The sequence below is a fragment of the Cyprinodon tularosa genome, unplaced genomic scaffold (assembly GCF_016077235.1).
Source record: "Cyprinodon tularosa strain WSP-4 unplaced genomic scaffold, ASM1607723v1 ctg398, whole genome shotgun sequence".
NCBI classification, from domain to species: Eukaryota; Metazoa; Chordata; class Actinopteri; order Cyprinodontiformes; family Cyprinodontidae; genus Cyprinodon; species Cyprinodon tularosa.
The window spans coordinates 84,816-107,373 of NW_024039116.1; the positions used below are offsets into that span (position 1 = coordinate 84,816).

The 22,558-nt window shown below is 38.3% G+C and overlaps 1 protein-coding gene across 1 annotated transcript in view; it reads right to left on the reverse strand.

Annotated features, from left to right (window-relative positions):
- hydin (HYDIN axonemal central pair apparatus protein) overlaps positions 1-22,558 on the reverse strand; it is a 135,164-nt gene that overhangs the window by 17,199 nt on the left and 95,407 nt on the right. The window contains exons 60-75 of the mRNA XM_038297814.1: positions 21,847-21,952; positions 19,187-19,391; positions 16,843-17,075; positions 16,628-16,776; positions 16,348-16,543; positions 12,660-12,744; positions 12,193-12,426; positions 11,947-12,089; positions 10,427-10,639; positions 8,529-8,689; positions 4,512-4,603; positions 4,144-4,354; positions 3,813-3,995; positions 2,226-2,352; positions 1,960-2,125; positions 734-881 (exon numbers count right to left, since the gene is read on the reverse strand). Coding sequence (XP_038153742.1) covers positions 734-881; positions 1,960-2,125; positions 2,226-2,352; positions 3,813-3,995; positions 4,144-4,354; positions 4,512-4,603; positions 8,529-8,689; positions 10,427-10,639; positions 11,947-12,089; positions 12,193-12,426; positions 12,660-12,744; positions 16,348-16,543; positions 16,628-16,776; positions 16,843-17,075; positions 19,187-19,391; positions 21,847-21,952 — 2,652 coding nt within the window. The remainder of the gene's footprint in view (positions 1-733; positions 882-1,959; positions 2,126-2,225; positions 2,353-3,812; positions 3,996-4,143; positions 4,355-4,511; positions 4,604-8,528; positions 8,690-10,426; positions 10,640-11,946; positions 12,090-12,192; positions 12,427-12,659; positions 12,745-16,347; positions 16,544-16,627; positions 16,777-16,842; positions 17,076-19,186; positions 19,392-21,846; positions 21,953-22,558) is intronic.

Below are 22,558 nucleotides of genomic sequence, written 5' to 3' on the forward strand. Positions count from 1 at the left end.
TTTGTACCTAAAACTATTAAATGCGGGGTGATTTAATGAATTTAGCGTTAATCGAGCGGCCATTTTTGCCCAAATAAAGTAACACCTCCATCCTAACATCTTCCAGCAGTGACGTCACGGTGCGGTAAGCCTAGCGCCATTGTCCCCACTTTGCAAGCAAAATCAATGGGAACTACTAGACACATCTGCAATCAACAACAATTATTGAAGATTTCCAGAGGACTTCACCATTGAAATTCACCAGAGCTGTAGTGAAACTGACAATGCCCATGTGCATGGCAGCTGAATGTTGGAATACATCGGGTAAAAGTGGAAAAAAGTTATTTCACCTTTCCGATTCATGATCCTCATCGTTGGATTGCCAACTTGAAGAGGGAGGATTTGCCATCGAACTTCTGGCCAGAGAAAAAACCCGTAACATGTAGCCAACATTTGGAGGAAGAATGTTTTCATGAAGACTTGGATAATAGCGCGTTGTGAAAAAGACCAGATACAGCACTGAGACTTGATCAACAGCTGATACCCCACTGTGACACCACAAACCAGTAGGTGACAGTAGTGTTCTTTGACAAACATAGATGCCTCCAGTAAAGCACATTCAAATGACAATTACTTTTAATTAAAAACACAATATGCAATAATTTCATATTTACATTTTTTTCAGAAGTTTGAATTCTGAATATGACCGGACTTTTCCTTTAAAAACACTTTGTGGCGAGTGTTAAATAGGAACCTATTTTTGGGCATCACTGGGCCATTCATGGGCTTCAAACTTAGGCTGGACTGCTGATCTTCAGAGAGAAGAGATGACTGTAGGACGGAGAAGTGGAAAGGTTCCTCTTCGGCATTCACCAGATAAACTGTCTGCTCCACTTCATGTCCTGCCCAAACATAAACACATGATATACTTAGACAACATCTTGGATCGGTCCACAATTCAGACAGCTGCTGCCTCACATCTCATTTTAACAACATAAAGGACGAGTCAGAGATAATATTACAATCATCTCTTACATGTCACACAACTTCTTAAAAGACCAAAAACAAATTCTAAAATATGAAACAAATGGGCTAAAAAAAATGTTCAAATACACATAAATAATGTTTTAAAAAAACAGTTTGAAAAAAAGTTTTGGAAGACATTTAGACAAACTTATGAGAACAAAAAAGCCTTCAGTTAGACACAACATAAATTTACTCTTGACAATGACAAAAATAAATTAAAATTAAAACATAAAATCAATTAAAAAAACAAACTAACTTCACTCTTTTGTAAATTACATTACAACAAACTATCATAATACTCATTATTAAAGAGCAATCCTTTAAAATACTGAATAAGAATGCACTATATAAATATATAATATTTGTAAAACATCTTATAATATAATAATAAACTGTGTGCTTCTCATATTAATATTTAATGGAAAATAGATATATCTTTGCATATATTTCATCCAATCTGAGTTCAGTTTAAATCTTTTTTCATCTGAATAAATATGTTTAATCTAACTGAAAGGTCATTTTAGAATTTGTTTTGGTTTTTTAAGGGGTTGTGACATGTAGGAGATTATTGTAATATTATCTCTTACTCATCTTTCATGTGATTGAGATGAGATCTAAGGCGCCTCCTATTCATTCTGACAGCAGCTGTCTGAACTGTGGTCCAATCCAAGATGGCCGCCCTCTAGGCACGTCGTCAATGAGGCGTTTATGTATATAATGTCTATGGGTAATGCTACGACCATAGCAGGGCTAACATTACTCATCGTGCAAAATGCTAGCATGATTTACCTTAGATGACTTAAACTTGTAATCGTTTTGTATTCGATGAATAATAATAATACTAAAGCTGTTGCTTTGGTCACATACGATGTAACACTTGATCTGGTCTTAGCACAAACAATTCAAATCGAAAAGTATCTTACAACTGAATAAACTTCTGTCTTTTTTACGCACCACAAACTAATTCCCCAAAGTTAAGACGAGGTCTGTCCAGATAGACACGTGGTTCCCGAGCAGCGGCCACACAAAGGAAGGGAAAAGAAAGAGACAGATTCTCAATCAAAAAGCTCCACAGTGACTCCACGGTCTCCAGATGTTCAGCAACATATTCAAAACACATCTGTAGACAAAAGTAGGCAGAACAATTATATATAATCATGTATATTTCTGAATAGTACCCTGAGAATTAAAGTGAGTATAAAAAGAGAAAATCAAGGTACCTCCATTTTCTTCCCAGGTGGAATGGTCCCAAAAGGTGTTAGACAACGTAAAGAACTCTGCGCTGCGTCCTCACACCTCCACTTAAACAAGTAAGCCGTCCTAGTCGGGTTCATCACATTAAAAAACCTACAGAATAAGATGAGCAACTTAATCTAGTTTCTTAGACGAATGCTTCTCACTGTTTCTAGAACTGTCTACAGGGGTAACCAGTTAAAAATCGACGGGATAAAGAAAATCAATAACCAGTACAGTAAAGGTCCGGAGACATTTTATATTATAATCTGTTACTTTAAACATATTTTAACACTGAAATAAAATGAGGTTTTAATGAATCCACGTTATACATTAATCTAAAGTTTTTTTTTAAGTAGAGCACAACAATCGTTCAGTTTGGTATACAGACAATTTCCTGATTCACACATTCTATAAAACACCTGAACTGACCGTTTTTTTTATTCTTTCTTTTCTTCTGGCTTAATGAGAGCAGTGGGCTTTATGCTGCCCTGCAAGGCTTTAAACCTGGTTTGAATGGAGACTAAGCCATTCTAAATATCAAGGTGTTCATTTTGAGCCTGGATCCATATTTATTTTTGATTCTGTTCATGGTGGAGAATCCTGCTTCACAGCAGCAGGTTGAGCCAAACATACTCAACATGTACAGGTGTTGCGCCCTCTGCTCCGATAACTTGGTAGAGGTACGTGGTTTCTTTTGGGTTAAAATGAATAATGGAGATGCTGCCGACGTCTTTACTCACTTTCACTTTATTCAAAAGCACACCACACAGTTCTCTGGTCAGAAGCAATCGATCTAAAAAAACCATTGAACTCTTGAGAAATTGTAAATAGTGTACATAGTAATAATACTTTTAGTAATACTTTCTAACCCTAACCCTACCTTTAAACAATCATAACAAAATTATAATTATGTAATATGAATTATTTTTAACTCTTGTTTTTAAATGAAATATCAGTCTTTTAAACCTGTGTATTTTAATTTGTGTATGGATAACTTTTAAAATATTTTAATAATTTTAACCTGTCACACAGGGCCACTTTGAGCACGCAATTTCACTTGTCTTTAACCAGTTTCCAGCGGTCCACACTGTCTCTGCTTTCTTTTTCTCATCATCTTCTCCTTCTTTCCCATCGCCCGGCTTGCCACAGGTTTGCCTGCTGTGTCTAAAAGTAGCAGCAGCAGCAGCAACCCAGACTGATACAGCTCATTGGCTAATATTCATCACTTGCAGCCTGGTGACGGACGCTCTCGAGGGCTTTACCGTATTAACAGGAGAAGCAGTGCAAGTTAAGTTGGACACTGTCGTTGGAAAACATGCTGTTTATTTAATTTATAAATGTTTAAATCAGATTGGGTCCGGATAAGCTAGAAGGGGGTCTGGATTCGTAGCGCGGTCTGCTATCCGTGACCTCTGGTCTACAGGCTTTGTATATTGAGCAATGCTTTAAACAAAAACTACATTAAAGGAAAGTGGCTAAGGTTTTATAGAATCAACACTTTTGCTGTGCTTCTGAAGTCAGAACGTGGTTCAAGGAGGGATTCACACCCAGTTAAAAGATGATCCATTTACCTTTTTGTTGGTGCTGAAAGTCCAACGGCTTTGAGCTCTAACACCTGAGTGCTAGGGTCCAGAAGTCGGCTGGTGTTCCTGATGTAGTCTGTATCATCTAACTCAAAAAGAACCTCTGGGAGCAGGCTCTGACCAGACACAGTAACACAAGGAACCTGATCGCTCCTCTGCATGTTTGGAATGCTGAAAACAAAAGACGTCCATAAAAAATGGGAACAAATCCATTTCTATTCCAAGGAGAAGTAAATTAGAGTATTGATCAAAAGATGTGGGGGAAGTTTTTCAAATGCTGACCCATGAAAAATGCAGAGCATCAGATGCCTTTAATTACCTGCAGATTAATCTGCCCTGAAACTGAGCTACTTCCACAGGTGAAAAACAAATGTTGAAGTTCTGAGTAACTCCAGGATTTATGGATCCGCTTCTAGGCTCCACGCTGAAGGGAGGAAGGTCTGGGTTTCCAATCCGGGGTGACGTCACACTGCTCCCAGCACTGGGCAGCCCGGGTAAGCTGCTGCAACGGCCGTCTCTCCTCCTCTCCTCTGTCACCAATGACATAAACTTTGGTTCATGCTGAATCATTTTTAAAGCAATAAAATATCAGCTGATATAATCTAACTCGGAATTACAGATAACAAATAAATAATCAGTTTAATTAAATTCATTACTTGATAAAATCTTGATCAAAGCTCATTTTACCTCCTATAGGATCTGCTATCTTGTTGTGCTCATCCATTTGGACTTGCCAGGAGAAATCCACTTGTACAGAGCCCACATTGATAATCTGCAGTCTTTGCACACAGAGAAAAAAGGAAGCATATGTTTGACAGTGGCGGTTCTAGACCAAATGTACTAGGGGGCCAGGAGGGGGCCAGGGTGTTTTCATGGGGCCACAGAAAAGCATGAAATAAAAACAGGGCAAGGGATTCAAATATATTAATGCATGAAGTGAAATTTCCATTCAATTAGGTTTAATTAAAATTCTATGTCTTATTAGGTCAATATACATTCATAATTTAAGAATTTTACATATTTTTGATTTAGTCTAAAGTAGAATGACCATTTTCTATAAAATCCGAATTAGAACTTGAGAAAAACTGATAAATTCAGGTGTAAAATTTGTTTTGAAAAAAACATTTAGCAGATGAAAACTGGGATCCTATCTCAATACCATTGAAGCTATCACATTATGTTTACATATACATTTGCAATAAAGTACTTTAACTGTAATATGCAATTGCCTTCCACTGCACTTTAATTTAGATAGCTTCTGTCCAAATTTTATTTATTCATTTGATGGTAAAACCCATCTGTATATATGCTATTGTACATAACTGTATAAACCTTTTATTTAGTAATTATCCAGCTGTAAATTTAGTTCATAACACTAGTTATCTATATATTATATTCATCTATTAGTAAGATTCTTATTATAATGGTATTCATCTCTATACTTATCCAGTAGAAACCCATGTCCTGTATTTATGGAAGCATTATTTATCCTGCACTTGCTGCTATTGCACTTCTGGTTAGACCTAAACTGCATTTCGTTACCTTGTACCTGTACCTGTGTAATGATAATAAAGTTAAATCTAATCTAATCTAATCTAAATTGTTTTTAAATAATTAGTAAAATGGAATTTGTAAAGAAAAAATAATTAAATAGATCCAAAGGACTTATCAGTAACCATGTGTGTTCCAGCAAATATCATCATTAGAATTTCTTTGAGTGTTATGTCTTCAGTACAGGGGCCATAACAGGGGCCAGGACATGATCTAAAGGGACACTGGCCCCTGTTGGCCCTTTTCTAAAACCACCCATGTGTGTTTGCAAAAAAGGAAAGTCTTATCCCATGAAGTTGAATGTTCAGCATCACACGAAAACATTGAAGTTGCAAGCCAAACTTTTCTGAGAACTAATCAAACTCATATTTGAGATATTTTTCATCAGATCAGTTTTTCAACTTTTTTGTAATTTTTTTTATAATCTTGATGAAATCATAACTTAAAAAACACAAACCTCTGCACAGACATCCCTGTGTGACATCACAAAGTGCATAGGGCTAGACGTAGATCTGGAGTAGTTTGAAAGAGGGCTCTACGATTTTGCGGAAAATCAAAACAGCTTTTTTTTAACCATAATTACAATTTCATTTTGATTTTTCTTTGCACTAACACCAAGTTGTAGATTTTTAACCCCAGGCTTTCAGTTTTAGAAAGCTTGCCCACCCAAAGATCATTCTTAGAGGACTTCACTGTAACCAATGTGTGAAAAAGTGTTTACCTTTACTTGTATGCGTGGATGTGCGTGCTAGCTGCAATTATTTCTACCTTAGTGTGTGGCGACAAACCCAATTCAAGCGTTTCACACTGCCACCTAAAGGGCTGGAGGGAGAAATTTAGAGCCCAACTCTTGTTAAATATAGTGTGATTAAAAGTTAGTGCCTCTGTAATTTGAAAATTGTGTTTTGTTAAATTACAATTATGTTGAAAATGCATTTCATTGCCTATCCCTAGTTTGAATATGACCACCAAAATTATTCAATTCCTACCGAATTTAAAACAGTCACACCCTGATGATTTAGACCAGCGTGGGCTTGATATATAAAAATTCTAGCATACATTGGATAAGTTATGGGTACGTTTTGTATTATTCTGAAACACGCTGGAACGCGTCAGCATACGTACTTCGTATGTCGAAGTTTTTAGCATGCTCAAAATTTTCCAACATATGCCAGTGTATGCCATACGTTGGCCATAAGTTACAGGTAAGTCATCTGACATACATTAAAGGAATAGTACACCCAAAACATGATTAGCCTTCATTTTCTACTCACCCCCATGCTGAACAACACTCTGGAGTACTTTTTTGATATGTCAAATGCATCTGGAGATCTGGGAGGCTTCTTGCTGTCTGCTGCCATTCAAATAATGGAGGTCTATGGTGCCCGAGACAGAAAGGTCCATAAAAGTCCACAAAAAACGTGTCAATATTCCTCCATACTGCTCGTCCAATGTATTCCAAGTGTCCTGAGTGGGTAGCATACAGAATTTACTCGAAACGAAGTCATTTAGAATGTTTTTAGAGCATAAACAGTAGTGTATAGGATTTCCTGAAAGCGCGCACATGCGCGTTCACGAGCCTACGGAAGCCGGCAGACAACAAACATTAGAAAACATTCTAAATGACTTTGTTTCGAGTAAATTCTGGATGCTACCCACTCAGGACACTTGGAATACATTGGACGAGCAGTATGGAGGAATATTGACACGTTTTTTGTGGACTTTTATGGACCTTTCTGTCTCGGGCACCATAGACCTCCATTATTTGAATGTCAGCAGACAGCAAGAAGCCTCCCAGATCTCCAGATGCATTTGAGATATCAAAAAAGTACTCCAGAGTGTTATTCAGCATGGGGGGTGAGTAGAAAATGAAGGCTAATCATGTTTTGGGTGTACTATTCCTTTAAGTGTATGTTACTCATAAGTTGTGGTGTCTAGCTTATCCAAAAACCTATGAGTATGTTCTGCATAACTTATGCGTAACTTATCAAAAACTCTCCAATGCATATCAACATATTTGACGTGTTCCAGACGAGCTCTGAATGTGTTTCTAACTTAGAGCTACTGTATAATGGTGTATTGGCTGTGTTTTGTTATAAAAGGGGGTTCACAGGACTTCTCCAGACTTCCTACCCATCATAGGGTGAGCCAGAAGGTGAGAGTGATGGATCCTCCCTGCGTTCACGCCCATGACCAACAAACTTCCTAGCAGACATGACGCTGAATCTGCTGCCACTGCAAACCTTCTTTATTTTTCTTTATTCTTTTTTTTTGTGTGTGGGCGGTAAACAGCATCTAGTTTAATACAGTGATCAAAAGCATGTTTTTATTGCATCGCTGCCCCTCTCAGGAGCAGCGATGCGCTTGAGGGGAGCAGCTATAACTGATGCTTCATAATGCCCCTAAAATGAAGCACAAGCATCATTTTATAGGCATTATGCTGCCGTGCGTTATGCATAAATTAGGCTATCATTAGACATAAGTTCTACACTCGTTATGAATATTATTAAAATTAAAAAATCCATAGAAAAGTAAGTGTATGTCAGCGTTTTAGGAGATTCTGGGATGTCGGGCGTATGCTAGCTAAATCGACAAGGTGTGACAGGGCCCTAAGTGAGTTTCAGTGTAGTCCAATAATAGTCCATACATAATAACATGCAATCCAATAACATCCATGTCTAGAGACTGGCTATGGAAAGAAGTGTCCCTTAAAGGACGGAATGCGCAGGGAAAACCTCAAATGCTTCATTTTAATCACAGAATGCATCAAGAAACAAGATTCTGGATGTTAGATCATCAAACTAAATTAGGACATGGATAACCTGAACCTTTCAATAATTGTCTGGCACAACACTGTTCAACGGAGCTACAATGAAATGGACAGATACTAGAAATTTAAAGGAAAAAAAAAATGAAAACATAAAATAAAGACTGATTCAGACACACCTAAATACTGAAAAAAATGCAATATTTAGAAATGTTAACAAAGGTCAGATATGAACATTTCTACCTGAAGGCACAAAATACACAACAACACAGTGTAAATAAAAGTTTAAAATACCCTTTGTCTCTAAAATGTTAAATGTGTTTTAAACAGGATCCTAATATTCTCCAACATATTATGCTCTGATACTGTGGTTTAGTTTTACTTACTGATGGAGTGTGGTTTGGAAAAGCAAAGTATCTTTGAAATGAATGGTGTCGCAGCTGCAGGTAAACTTTGAATAATCACAAACTGCTCTGATTTCCAGTTCCAGCTCCGTCTGAGAGCCTTGGACCTGAGAACAGACCGGCTCAGGATCCGTCTCTGTCACCTACAAGCAAACAGGCAAATTATTCAAAAGCAAAAATAAATAAGAACAACTTTAAAATGATATTTTAGGAAATTACATCAAAAAAGGGAAACTGGTTCAAATAGGAGCTAACATTGAAATATTTTTTGTTTATTTTATTGATAATGGTAAAAAGACATAATGAAAAATCAACAGTCTCTTCCATTTTATTTTGTTAACTAAAACTACAATATAAAGAAATATTTTTTACAGAAATCTCAGATTTCAGAAACGTTTGTCCAGGTGTAGTACAATAAATGCACACAGTACTTCGTTAGTCAATTTAATTTTACCCTTTTTCTACTTAGATGTTGGACTAATTTATAAATGAAATGTGAAATTTGTTAGACTCCTGAGCAAATATCAGGTTGTTTATCTCTTTAGACCCAATAAGGGAATTCTTATTTCAATGTCTCTGGCTCTCGAGTGGCTGGGATTACGAGGGTTTGTCTTTGGTTGATGGTTGTTGAAGGAAGGAGTCTTGAATGGTCTCCTGGAAATCCACAGTAAAAATTGTGATAATTCAACCTTTTTCTAGCGACAACTTTCTCCCACTGAATTTCCAGCAACTGTCTGCTGCTCATCTGTTTAGTCAGTCATGTTGTTGGACTAGCCATAAAATTAACATTCTGGAGAAGCTCTGGGTTTTAATAGAAGTAATTCACAATCACCCAAATTAGTGACGATGGTCAGACGGCCCTGAGTAAACCTGCCTGGCTTCTGTCAGAGTGTGTTATATACATACAGGACATGTGTGCATGAATGGGTGAATGACTGGAATTGGAAAGGATCTATATAAGCAATACATGTCATCTACAATTTTAACTTTAAACAAGAGCAAAACGATTAAACATTTAAGGTATAGTGGATCATCAAAATAAGTGGTCCTCCTAATTGTCAATCATTCTGGTGATATGTTTACGTAAGGCCTTCCTACGTGTTTTTCCCCATTTTCACTTACTCACTTACTGAGATATATATATATATAGTCTGATATATATATATATATATATATATATATATATATATATATATGAGATATATATATGGGATATATATATATATATATATATATATATATATATGAGATATATATATATATATATATATATATATATATATATATATATATATATATATATATATATATATATATATATATATATATATATATATATATATATATATATATATATATATATATATATATATATATTTATCCCTGTAGTAGCTATTAAAAATTTCCCCATTTTCCTTGGCTGGTCCCCGACAATTCCTTTTTAAACATCAATCTTTGTACTACAATATTTCTTCTGTCTTCATATGTGGACATTAAGATCTCAGAGAAACATCATCTCCTGGTCAGAGCCTCTAATTCAGTGAAAGAGTGGAGTCAGAGTAAAAAAATATGTTCACTGAGGGGAAGGCCAGCGGCTGGAAGTTGGAGGGGCTTTTGCTGGGAGTTGCAGGGGAAGGGGAAGAGGCTGCCATTAGCAGGCGTTTGACTATTGACCATTTTGAATGGCTGTACTGTATATAATAGAGAGAGAGAGAGAGAGAGAGAGAGATCTGTGTGTTACTCTTATTTATCTGTTGTGTTGCTTTTGGAATTAATTTGTGATGTGTGTTCAGAAGAGATAGAGAGAGAAAGTGAAAGATATATTTTCCTTTCATGTATTTGAACTAAAGCATTTTTCCTGTTCATCAGACCATATCTACCTTTTTACTCTCAGGCTTTTGAGATTCATCAGAACCCGAATTTTGCCGTTTCAGCGCTCGGTGACGGTCATCCCAGTCAGCCACCTCCTCTATTGGCTCCTTGAACTCCACCTGGCAGATTTTACATCTGATTGGCTGCTTCAGAGTCAGCGGCTGACTGGAGGAAAAGGTGACGGTCACCTCCTTAGAACAACCAGAATGAAGATGCCCAATCTGTGCAAAAAACAAAAGAAATAAAAACTTTCAATATCACATAAATACTAATGTTAAAAACAAAGATCATAGAGCACCAGTGTCAAGGTTGATGGATGTTGTTGTGGACCCAAATGCAAAGTAAACGATTCAGGGAAATTAACACTGCGGTGTATGTGTGTCGGACCCCAAAAGGGAAAAAAGGGAAAATATGTGATGATAACAGAGGATTTAAAGTAGATAAATCATAAATCATTTGCTTTCATTACCGATGTGGAAGGATTGCCTGCATGTTTGCTTTGGAATGACAAAAAGGCATTTCCAAGGAAGGCTGCTAAATATGCAGCCGGTCACTAAGTTGGGAGTGAGAGAAATAGTGCGATTGCAGAACTTCTGGATAAATTAGAGGAGAGCAAAGATAGATTTAAGAAGTGGATTGCATCTCCAAACTCCACTACTGCTGCCTATTTTGCTGCAAGATTGGAAAACCGTTCACAGATCAAACATGTAGCGCTCTTATACAGCGATGTGAACTTTATTCCTGTTTTTCCCCAAATCCTCTAAATAAAACGCTGGTGACGGAGGATGTGGGATTTTGGGGTGAGAGATCTCTGCTCTGATGTATGTCAGTTCCTGCTTGGTTCCTCATGACTCAATCGGCTCCTCCCATTAGAAACACGTCCACCATAGAAAGATTTGTTTATCGTGTTTCTATAAATGGGTCCTCGGCTGGTCCCCTACAGTTAATTTTTAAACATCAATCTTTGTACTAAAGTATTCTAAAGTAATTCTCAAGTATCCTCCCTCACCTCATGCTGCTATGTGACATTTGCTCCAGGTTAAACATTTAATCATGAATGCTTATTATATATTTAAGCCCACATAGTCCTTTTCTATAGTGGGATAAAACACTTAGAGCCTGTGTTGCCATATGAGGCTTACAGAAGACTTTTACATTTTCACGTCTCCAGAAAGATTTGTTTTTGCTTTTTTTGGTCCAATTTGGTCTTTGAGCAGTTTGGGTTGCCGACCCCTGAACTAGAAGAAGCTAAGGTAAAAACTTAACAGAAACAAAATGTTCCAGAAAGTAAGATCATTACAGGAAGCCTCCTAAATATAAACAGGAAAGGGTAAAGGTTTTATAACGGGTTAACTACCTACCCACCTTTCAGGCTTTATTTGTTAGAGAAGTTTTTTAAAACATGGATTTAGTGAATAATTGTGCATGTTCACAACATTTGTGATGTAAAAATATTTTAACACAGAAATAAACTATAATGATCTAAATACGATATGTTTCCATCTAATGTAATGTTTCAGAGCTTTACCTGTGGTGAAAACGTGACGTTGGGTTCACTGGGAGGCCATTCAAACCTCACCACCTGGCTGCTGCTGTGGTTGGTCATGGTGAAACTTTCTTGGTATGTACGACCCACATGGCAGTCACCAAAATGAACGATGTCATAACAACCTTTGAAAGAGAATTTTTTTTTTTTGGGTTACACATCCTGCTGTGACCCAACATTATGCAGTAAAATCTCCCTTTTTCTCTCAATTCCCTCCTTTGTTCATACCTCCCACTTCATCTTCTCCATCCTGCCATGACCTTCTGAAGTTATTAAAGGACACAGTACGCTTAACAGCCTCTCCTGTCACGTGTATTGAGCTGTTACTGTACTGGTTGTCCATCACCTGCACTGTCATCGTCGTCTGAAGAGCCAGCGATTGGTCGGAGCAGAAGCTGACCTCAAACCTCTTCTGTTCATTCACGTCTAACTTTGCAGTAGTTCTGTGAATCAAGTGACCCTCTGGAGGAGAGAGAACAGTGTTTTCCAGGAAAGTGATAGAAATAGGAGATGTTTTTGTTACCAGCCTGAAACAGCTTTGGATATATTGAAAACAATAAAAAAGAAATACAGCTAAAATAAAAAGAACATTAGAAAAAGAACAAAATACAAAAAAATTTGAACAACAGAACACAACATGGCTAATAGAAAATATATACCTTTAAGTAACATTTCACAAAGCAAACCATCCATACCTGATGAGTGGACAGAACTGCTGCTGCTCTCAGGAGGGAGTTGTATTTTTAACACACCATGTTTGTCCAGCATGTCAATCTGGACCTTTTGCAATAAATAGAAAAAAATTATAATATTATCCTCCCTTCAATTAATTTTTGCAAAGACCAGGCTGTCATAGTACTTTTAATTATCCAGTATGAACATAATTACAGCTCATTCACATTAGTTTGTAACAAAGAATAACATATTTTAATTCCTCTATTTTCTGATTCAGTTCTGTAGTAATTAGCATGATTACATTCAGTTATGGCTTTTAAAGGAAAAGTCCGGTCATATTCAAAATTCAGACTTCTGAAAGTACTTTAAATATGAAATTTTTACTTACTGTTCAATAAATGATAAGTGTTTTTATGATAAGAGTAATTTGATTTGAATGTGCTTTACTGGAGGCATCAATGTTTGTCAAAGAACACTACAGCCACCTACTGGTTAGTGACGTCACCGTGCGGTATCGGCTGTTGATCAAGTCCCAGTGCTGTATCTGGTGTTTGTCACAACGCGCTATTATCCAAGTCATCTTGAAAACATTCTTCTTCCAAATGTTGGCTACATATTACATGTTTTTTCTCTGGCCAGAAGTTCGATGGCAAATCCTCCCTCTTCAAGTTGGCAATCCAACGATGAACCCGTCCATGGAGGATCAGGAATTGGAAAGGTGCAATAACTCTTTTCCACTTTTACCCGATGTTTTCCAACATCCAACTGCCATGCACGTGGGCATTGTCAGTTTAACTATAGCTCTGGTGAATTTCAATGGTGAATTCCTCTGGAAATGTTCAATAATTGTTGTTGATTGCAGATGTGTCTAGTAGTTCCCATTGATTTTGCTTGTAAAGCGGGGACAATGGCGCTAGGTCAATGCTGGAAGACATCAGGAATGAGGTGTTACTATATTTAGGCAAAAATGGCCGCTCCTGGACTCAGTGACCGCAACGAAAATTATTATTTTTTATTTTTTATTTATTAATGCTTAATTCATAATAACCACAAACATATTAGTTTTAGGTATAGATAATGATCAACTGATCCTTACTTGCTGACCGGACTTTTCCTTTAAAAAAATATTTTTCTTGCAACCCAACAATGAAGTTAAGTGGCAGAAATGTATATACTGTAGCTAGCACTATTTCCCGTAAACCACCTAGCAGCTAAAATGTCCTAAAATCCTCATCTAGTAACTTTTTAACCTGCAAAGAGTGTCACTTGAGTCTAATTAGAAAACAGTATTATCACTTCTATACAGTGAAAATGAAATGATCCCATCTGTGGGAAGATTTTCAAAGACATAGAATTTGGACAATAATCTCTTTAACGTTAACAAGAAGGGCCAAATAATTGACTGACTGTTTGATTAAAACAAGCAGAACAGTGCTGTAGAAAAGAGTGTGCAGCTCAGAGGGTACAGTAGCAGCCATTCAAAATGGCCCTTCCCAGTCAAATGCCAGCCGAATGGCAGCCCACTTCCCTCCGACTTCCAGCCACTGGAGTGACCCCCTGTTATATTTTTTTTAACTCTGACTCCACCCTTTCAATGAATTACAGGGTCTGACCAGGAGATGAAGCTTCTCTTTAGATCTTAATGTCAACAAATCATGACAGAAAGAATATTTTAGTACAAAGATTGATGTTTAAAAATGAATTGTAGGGGACCAGCCAAGGACCCATCAAGGAAAGTGGGGACATTTTGAATGGCTACTAATGTACCAATTAACGGGAGGCCCACTGAAAATCACTGCCTATGTGGGAATGAAAGCTAGTGAAACCAAAGCTCCAACAATCACATGGTAGTTTTAACTGACACAGTGAAGCACAGTCTTTAATCAGGTATTTAATGAGGTATTTTACCTGATCAGCAAACTTTTAAGCAAAGATTACAGGTTTTTATTTTTTTACATCAAGTCAGTAAAGTTATTTCAAGGCAACCAAAGCAAATTAATGTTAAAGCCCAGACTTTCCATGGACAGAGGAAAAATTTGTCAGGACTCATTTTTTTGTGCCTGTGTTTTCTGTGTTTGTCTCCCTTCTTCCACCAGGAGGCGCCTGGTTCTGGTCCGCCTCCTCACACACCTGCTGATGGTTTTCTCGTTAAACGGAGTGTTCTTAAGATGCTGACTGCTACTACTTCGACACCAGAGTGTTTGCCAGTTTAGGGTACTCTAGCCAAGCTGAGTTTGCTAAGTCAAGCTGAGTTTTTGTCAACCTGAGTTTAACTGTGTTTTGTCTTTGCCTCTTGACAGGAAGTTGTCCTGCTAACTGGATCTCTTGGACCTTCACACCCTGGAAGGATCAACTGAGCTTCAAACTGAGCTGGGATTCAAACAGGAGGTTTGGATCCACTTTCCCCAACAGATCGTTTGAGCTTTCACTGAGAAAGGGATTAATCTCCACAACGACCCGTTCAAGTACCGCAGGAAATCTGAGTGGCAGTCAGTATCTCCGTTCTCCAACTATCAACCGCATTCTGGGTAAAACCTGTTACGCCCTCCACCAAATCAGACCAACACTGGAACCATCGCACACAGGCAGGAGTCAAGGATACAACAACTTCACTGGAAACGTTAGTCGGCAACCAAAACCTCTTCTCCAAGTTTCACGAGTCGAATTCCCCACTGAGGCTGAACTACTCGCTGTGTCTTCCCCTCACTTTGCAGTTCCGGTTGAGCAGTGTTCTGAGCAACACTTCTCCCCCTGTTTACTTCTTCAATAAAACCAGTTAAACCTTTTACACGGTCTCTCTGTTCGGTTTTCTGCATTTTTGGGTCAGAACTTTGTAACATCATGACAAAATTAAATTCGCCGCAATTTCATCACTTTTACAAAAGCAGCTGGGTGGAATAACATAGAACATAAAAATAGAGCAGGGTGAGAAGAAAACATGTTTTATCAAACACATGATGAGGCTGTATACCAATTTTTAAAGCCTGTGCCACATGTTGCCTTGGATATGGTTTATTACCACACCTGTTGTATTTAATTAAAGAATGTATGCTTAAAACTGTTCCTTTCTACCAAGGGGTGTAACTTTGTGATGAAAGTTAGTGGGGACACTCAAGTGGGGGCTGATGGACCTACAGTTACTCCACCCAAACGCTTTCAGTAGTTTTTTGTATTTTCCAAAAATTAGCTCAAATACATTTCTCTTGAATGCTTTCCTTGAGAACACAAGAGAACTACATACACTAATATTTATAGTTATAGACAGTTGAAGAGATGTCTTTTAGTGCATTACATATATAGGGCCCAAAAGCATTAATGTTTAAAACAAAATAATGAATAACAGTGATTACGTTGCTAAAATTGATATATCATGCATCTCTAGAAGTATAACTTCAATTCCATCCATCCAGTAAAATATGGATATGCTTCATTTTAAATAGGGCCTCTATCACAAGCTCCCTCTCACTTTTTTATCATCTTATTTTTTATGTTGTTTCATGTTTCTTTTTTTCTTTGTTTGTCTGATGTACTGTTAAAAGAAATTGCCTCTGGTGGGATTAATAAAGTGGATTAAGTCTCAATTTCAATTAGAGATAAAAATATTTGTCAACAGATTAATTAATATTAACAATATTTAAAAATGTTACTAATAAAAAGTCATATGAGCTCTGGGACATAAAATGTTGACAGTTTTTTATAAAAACGAACCTCAGCTGCAATATTTCCATCATTGAGAAGCACCAAAGGTAAAGTTCGTCTCTGTCCGACCGAAGCTCGTCCAAAACGCATTTCTGGGTTTCCTTCATTGTTTACTCGAGATGGACGCAAGATACTGACAGTGGGGAGAGTCCCCTCTCCAGCCAGCTGAAACTCCAGGGTCTGGTTCATGGGTATGAGTTTGGGTCTGGATAGGAAAATGAAAGAAAATGTATTTTACAGAAGATGTGGGATTATTGCCTGAAACGTGACAGTAGTGATATATTTTCACCTGTAGATTGCTTTCACTGTGGCTTCAAACACCGCGCTGTAAGGACGGATGGCCTGTGGTGTGAAGGTGACCACAGCAAAGGTGTGTGACTGGCTGCCTATGTTCAGAGTTGATGTCGGCAAATCAAAAACCTCCAACTGTTGCGATGTCTGAAAGCAAATACGGATTTCTTTAGTCTTAGCCATGTGGCTAACAGACAGATTTAAAAGTCTTACCTTGGTCCCACCATACTTGATGGCCAGGTTTAGTGTGCAGGACACATTGGTCTTGTTGGTGAGTTTTAAGCGGGCTTGAGCAGTTCGCCCCACCAGAACTTTATTGAAGACAAATGTTTTCTCATTTACAACAAAAACACCCTCATTATTGAAGAGGGGCTCTGAGGACAGCTGGCTGCTGCTCTGACACAGATAGTGTTCTTCAAAGATGGACACTGGGTCTACCACAATACCTGGACAAAAAGAGCAAATGAAAAACAAACTTTAGGAAAAAAATGCACAGATTCTGGACAGATACAGGTTTCAGCTTTCTACATTATGGTATAATTTCCTGTTGAAGACAATTAAAGGAATAGTACACCCAAATCATGATTAGCCTTCATTTTCTACTCACCCCCATGCTGAACAACACTCTGGAGTACTTTTTTGATATCTCAAATGCATCTGGAGATCTGGGAGGCTTCTTGTTGTCTGCTGACATTCAAATAATGGAGGTCTATGGTGCCCGAGGCAGAAAGGTCCATAAAAGTCCACAAAAAACGTGTCAATATTCCTCCATACTGCTCGTCAAATGTATTCCAAGTGTCCTGAGTGGGTAGCGTCCATAATTTACTCGAAACAAAGTCATTCAGAATGTTTTTAGAGCATAAACAGTAGTGTATAGGATTTCCTGAAAGCGCACGCCGGCGCGTTCATAACGCTACGGAAGCCGGCAGACCAAACCAGCGCATTCAGCTCGGCAAAGAACTCATGCTCTTCCTCAACACTGAAGTCCTCAGACATTTTTCTTTCGTTGTTTCTTTCTTTGCACAGGTAAACAGCACATTTCTTCTTCTACGCTTGCATTATCGGCAGAGCAGATGCTGAATGCGCACTTTCATCTGGTTTGGTCTGCCGCGGTTTCCGTAGACTCGTGAACGCGCTTTTAGGAAATCCTATCCACTACTGTTTATGCCCAAAAAACATTCTAAATGACTTCGTTTCGAGTAAATTATGGACGCTACCCACTCAGGACACTTGGAATACATTGGACGAGCAGTATGGAGGAATATTGACTCGTTTTTTGTGGACTTTTATGGACCTTTCTGCCTCGGGCACCATAGACCTCCATTATTTGAATGTCAGCAGACAGCAAGAAGCCTCCCAGATCTCCAGATGCATTTGAGATATCAAAAAAGAACTCCAGAGTGTTGTTCAGCATGGGGGTGAGTAGAAAAGGAAGGCTAATCATGTTTTGGGTGTACTATTCCTATAAAGGCATTTTAGTCATATCAGTAGGGATGGGCATTGTTTGAATTTTAGTGATTCTCTTCTGGTTCCAGTTGCTGGAGGCAGTGTGGTTTACAGCTCAGTTGGGCGGTTTTCATTTTGATTTTTGGGGGGAAAAATTGCTTTGGGGGGTTGAAGATAATTTGGGCTGGTTTGGAGTCAGATCGGAGGTTTTTGGGTTAACCTATTAAAACACGTCCATTCTCAATATGTGTACTTGTGCGTAAGTCGGACTCAGCTACGCAGTGAGATGGCGCTACTCTGACTTGTTTATCCAGAAGCCAAACGAGTAGAAGAGGAATATGAAGCTCTCTAGAGTGAAACGCGCTGCTTTGGCAATTTCGTGCTGAAAGCATTAAAAAGAAAAGGCAACAATGTATTTGGACAAAGATATGGCTGAGCAAACATGGCTACTATGCTCTGTCAATTTTACAGAAAGTAGTCCATTTCACTCGCACCCCCGACATTCTCCTGTGTTTTTCATCTGAAAGGAAGGAGTAGAAGGTCCTTGTTTGCGCACTGAGCAGTTTGCCCACCAGCACCCTATGACGGCTGACCGAGAATGCAACATGTTTGATTTTCTCCCAACCTCACGATTCCTGATAGGGAGGTGGTCGTGAGAGGCTGATCGCCCCTGGTTACCCCCTGCACACTATACCACGCACCATCAGGCTGAAAGTCGGCCCGATCGAATAATTCTCGCACGACTAGATAGTCGAGTCGAAAAGGGCAAAAAATCGTAGAGTGTACACCCGACTTCAGTTGTAATTGGCTGATAACTTTAGTGATAATTCAAAATCATCATACTTCCCTTCATTCTGTAAAAAATATCTAAAAAACGTTCTTGTAATTTAATGCTAGGAGATATTTTCTATTTAATAATGAATTATTTTCCTGCAAAAAGATCTTTTTCAAAAGGCTTTTTTTTTTCTATGGATGCTTTTGAAAGCCTGCTGGAGAGACCATTTTATACCAAATTATGTTACCAGCTGAAAAACATCCCATTTAGATGAGAAAGATGAGTGTAAATGACTTTGATGTTAGGGTATAAGATGTTGGGATGCTTATCTCTCACCTGGTTTGCAGACCTCAGCAAGCAGTCTGTATGGGATACCATCAGGCTGGTCTAATGGGTTGCGGTCACTGATGTCAATAAGCATGGTCTGGGTCAAGGTGCCAAGCCTTTCAGCAACACAGGACACATTTATCTGCTGCTTAGACCCAGGCTGCAGTTTTCCGGTGCAGGGAGACACGGAAAAAATGCCCAAGTAGAGACAAGTCTAGGGAGAAATTTGAGGAGGAAGGAGAGTTGGTGAGAGAAGATTTAGAAATAGAAATAATAATAATGTCAAACAGCAAACACAAGTTCTTCTACAAGTTTAGTTGTATGGCACAATTCAGTACAAGTACAATTCAAATTGCTTTACAATAATTAAACAAGAAAATCCAAGAAAAATAACAGTGGAATAAAAGCAAATGAAGATAAAAGAAGGTAGTAAAACTAGCAAATAAAGCAGTTGGACCACAAACTTTATCTAATAATACCTGTTAACAGTTTGACTTTAAAAATCAAAGGCAGCTCTAAACAAATGGTTTTTAACTTTGACTTCAAAGAACTCAGGCTTTCAGCACTTTTTCAGTCTTCTGGGAGTTTGTTCCAGATCAGTGGAGCACAGGAACTAAATGCTGCTTCTCCATGTTTTGTTCTAATTCTGGGTGAACAGAGTAGACTGAAACTAGAAGACCTGAGTGGTCTGGAAGTTTGATTTACAACAGATCTGTTATGTATTGACATGCTGATCCATTCAGTGATTTCTAGACTAACAGACAGATTTTAAAGTATATTCTCTGAGCTACAGGAGCGAGTGGAAGGACTGCAGAACCAGGCTGATGTGTTCTACTTTCTTAGGGCCCTGTCACACCTTACCGATTTAGCCAGCGTATGCTCGACCTACCAGAATCTCCTAAAACGCTGGAATACACTGAACTCTCAATGTTTTTTTTTCAATTTTGGGCGTATACATAGAGTATTCATAACGAGTCCAGAACTTCAATCCAACGACAGCCAAACTAATGCATAACGCACAGCAGAGTACTGTAATGCCCATGAAATGATGCACTAGCATTATTTTATATGCATTACGAAGCATCAGTTAAAGCTGCTCCCCTCAGGCACATCGCTGCTCCTGAGTGGGACAGCAATGCACCCGGATTTTGGATAAGCTAGACGCCACGACTTGTGAGTAACTAACGTATGTCAACGATTAGATAACTTAGCTGTAACTTATGCCCCACGTATTTGCATACGCTGGCATAGATACTTGCAGTATGTCGACGTGTTCCAGCGTGTTTCAGCATACTTCAGAGTGCTCATACCTTATACAAAACGTACCCATAACTTATCCAACGTATGCCAGCATTTTTGCCAGATTTGTCATACGTCAGGCGTCTTTGGTTTCAAAGTAAACAGTAAAATGGTCTGATAGGGCAACATCGGTTACAGAAACATTAGAAATATTTAGATCTATGCTGATGACCAGCTCCAAAATATGTTCTCAATTGTGTGTTGGCTACTTAACATGTTGAGTTGTTACCAAACTTTAAAGTGTATCACATATTTCTTTTGCACCTCTCTCTTCAGGGTTTTCAACATGAACCTTGAAACTTTTTTATTTTGAGTTTTTATGGCACTCGTCACAAATTTTTTTGATAGTAGGCTGACAGGAAAGGGGTATAAGAGAGAGGAAGAGACATGGGCAAAGGACCACAGGCCAGATTCGAACCTGGATTGGGTTCGTCGAGGGTTTCGAGGACTAAGGCCTCCGTACATCGGTTGTGCACGCTAACCACTGCGCCACCTGCATGCCCATGAACCTTGAAAATTGACATGAACGTATGGTGAACACCAACAGTAGAATGTTTTTTTTCTTCAACCTCGCCTGCTGACAGGTGATTTCACCTAAATAGATACATTGATCTACTACCAACAGGCTGTGGTGAGCTGTTTTGATATGGACTAGTTTTACTGAACATGTATAGCTGGTGTTTCCTGGATGGGGCCGCCTGTGGAGCTGGCTGACAGTTGCTTTTTGTATCTCTGCCTCTGTCTCCTTGAACCCCAGTCGGCCTAGGCAGATGGCCGCTCACACTGAGCCTGGTTCTGCTGGAGGTTTTGTTCTGTTAAAAGGGAGTTTTTCCTCTCCGCTGTCGTTACAAGCATGCTTAATGAGAGGGATTGCCTTCGAGTCAATGAGTCGATCCAATGAACTGGTTTTCCTTAGTTAGAAAACTTTGAATCAATTTGACTGTATGATTTGTTGAACTGTAAAGTGCCTTGAGATGATGTGTTATGAATTGGCGCTATATAAATAAACTAAATTAAATTGAATCGAAAAGTTCATTACAATCACTTAATAGTTTGTTTTGGACTTTGGAGGCCTGTAAACATTCAGAAACATGACTTGAACAGGGCCTAGTACTTGGAGAGCCAGATACTCAGAAGATTCAAAGTCACCCAGGATCACTTTTCTTCACCTTGATTGATATTTTCTCTTAAGCTGGTTGAGCTCCACATTGGATAGTTTTCATATTAAATAGTTAACTACTCCTTATCATTTTAGCTGTTCTCTCTGCCATGTATATAAACTGAGATTTCATTTCAACGGTGGAAAAAGACATTTCTTAAATAGACAATGAAAACCAAAATGTTAAAAAGAACAAGCTGGAATCACTTACCTCCCGAGTATTTGGTTCTTTCGGATGAAAATCTAGTCTTGATTCATGAGCAGAGCGGGTAGACTTGGCTGAAGCGCTCTCTCTATGTAACATCCTACTTCGTCTTCTAAAGTCAGAAAACAGAAAGCTGTTTCATTGACAATTATCTGAATAAACTTTTGTCCTAATTTTATGAGCTAATAATTAATTAAAAATCTATATTAGAAAACCTTTCTACTTTTCAAGTTTCTCTTAAAGCTAAATGTCCGGTCATATTAGGAATTCAAACTTCTGAAAGTACTTTTAATTTGAATGTGCTTTACTGGAGGCATCCATGTTTGTCAAAGAACACTACTGCCACCTACTGGTTTGTGACGTCACGGTGCAGTATCAGCTGTTGCACAAGTCCCAGTGCTGTATCTGGTGTTTGTCACAACGCGCTATTATCCAAGTCATCTTGAAAACATTCTTCTTCCAAATGTTGGCTACATATTACGTGTTTTTTTTCTGGCCAGAAGTTCAATGGCGAATCCTCCCTCTTCAAGTTGGCGATCCAACGACGAGGATCATGAATCAGAAAGATGAAATAAATCTTCTTTTTTTTTTCTCACTTTTATCCAGTGTATTTCAACTGCCATGCACGTGGGCATTGTCAGTTTCACTATAGCTCTGGTGGATTTCAATGGTGAAGTCCTCTGGAAATCTTCAATAATTGTTGTTGATTGCAGATATA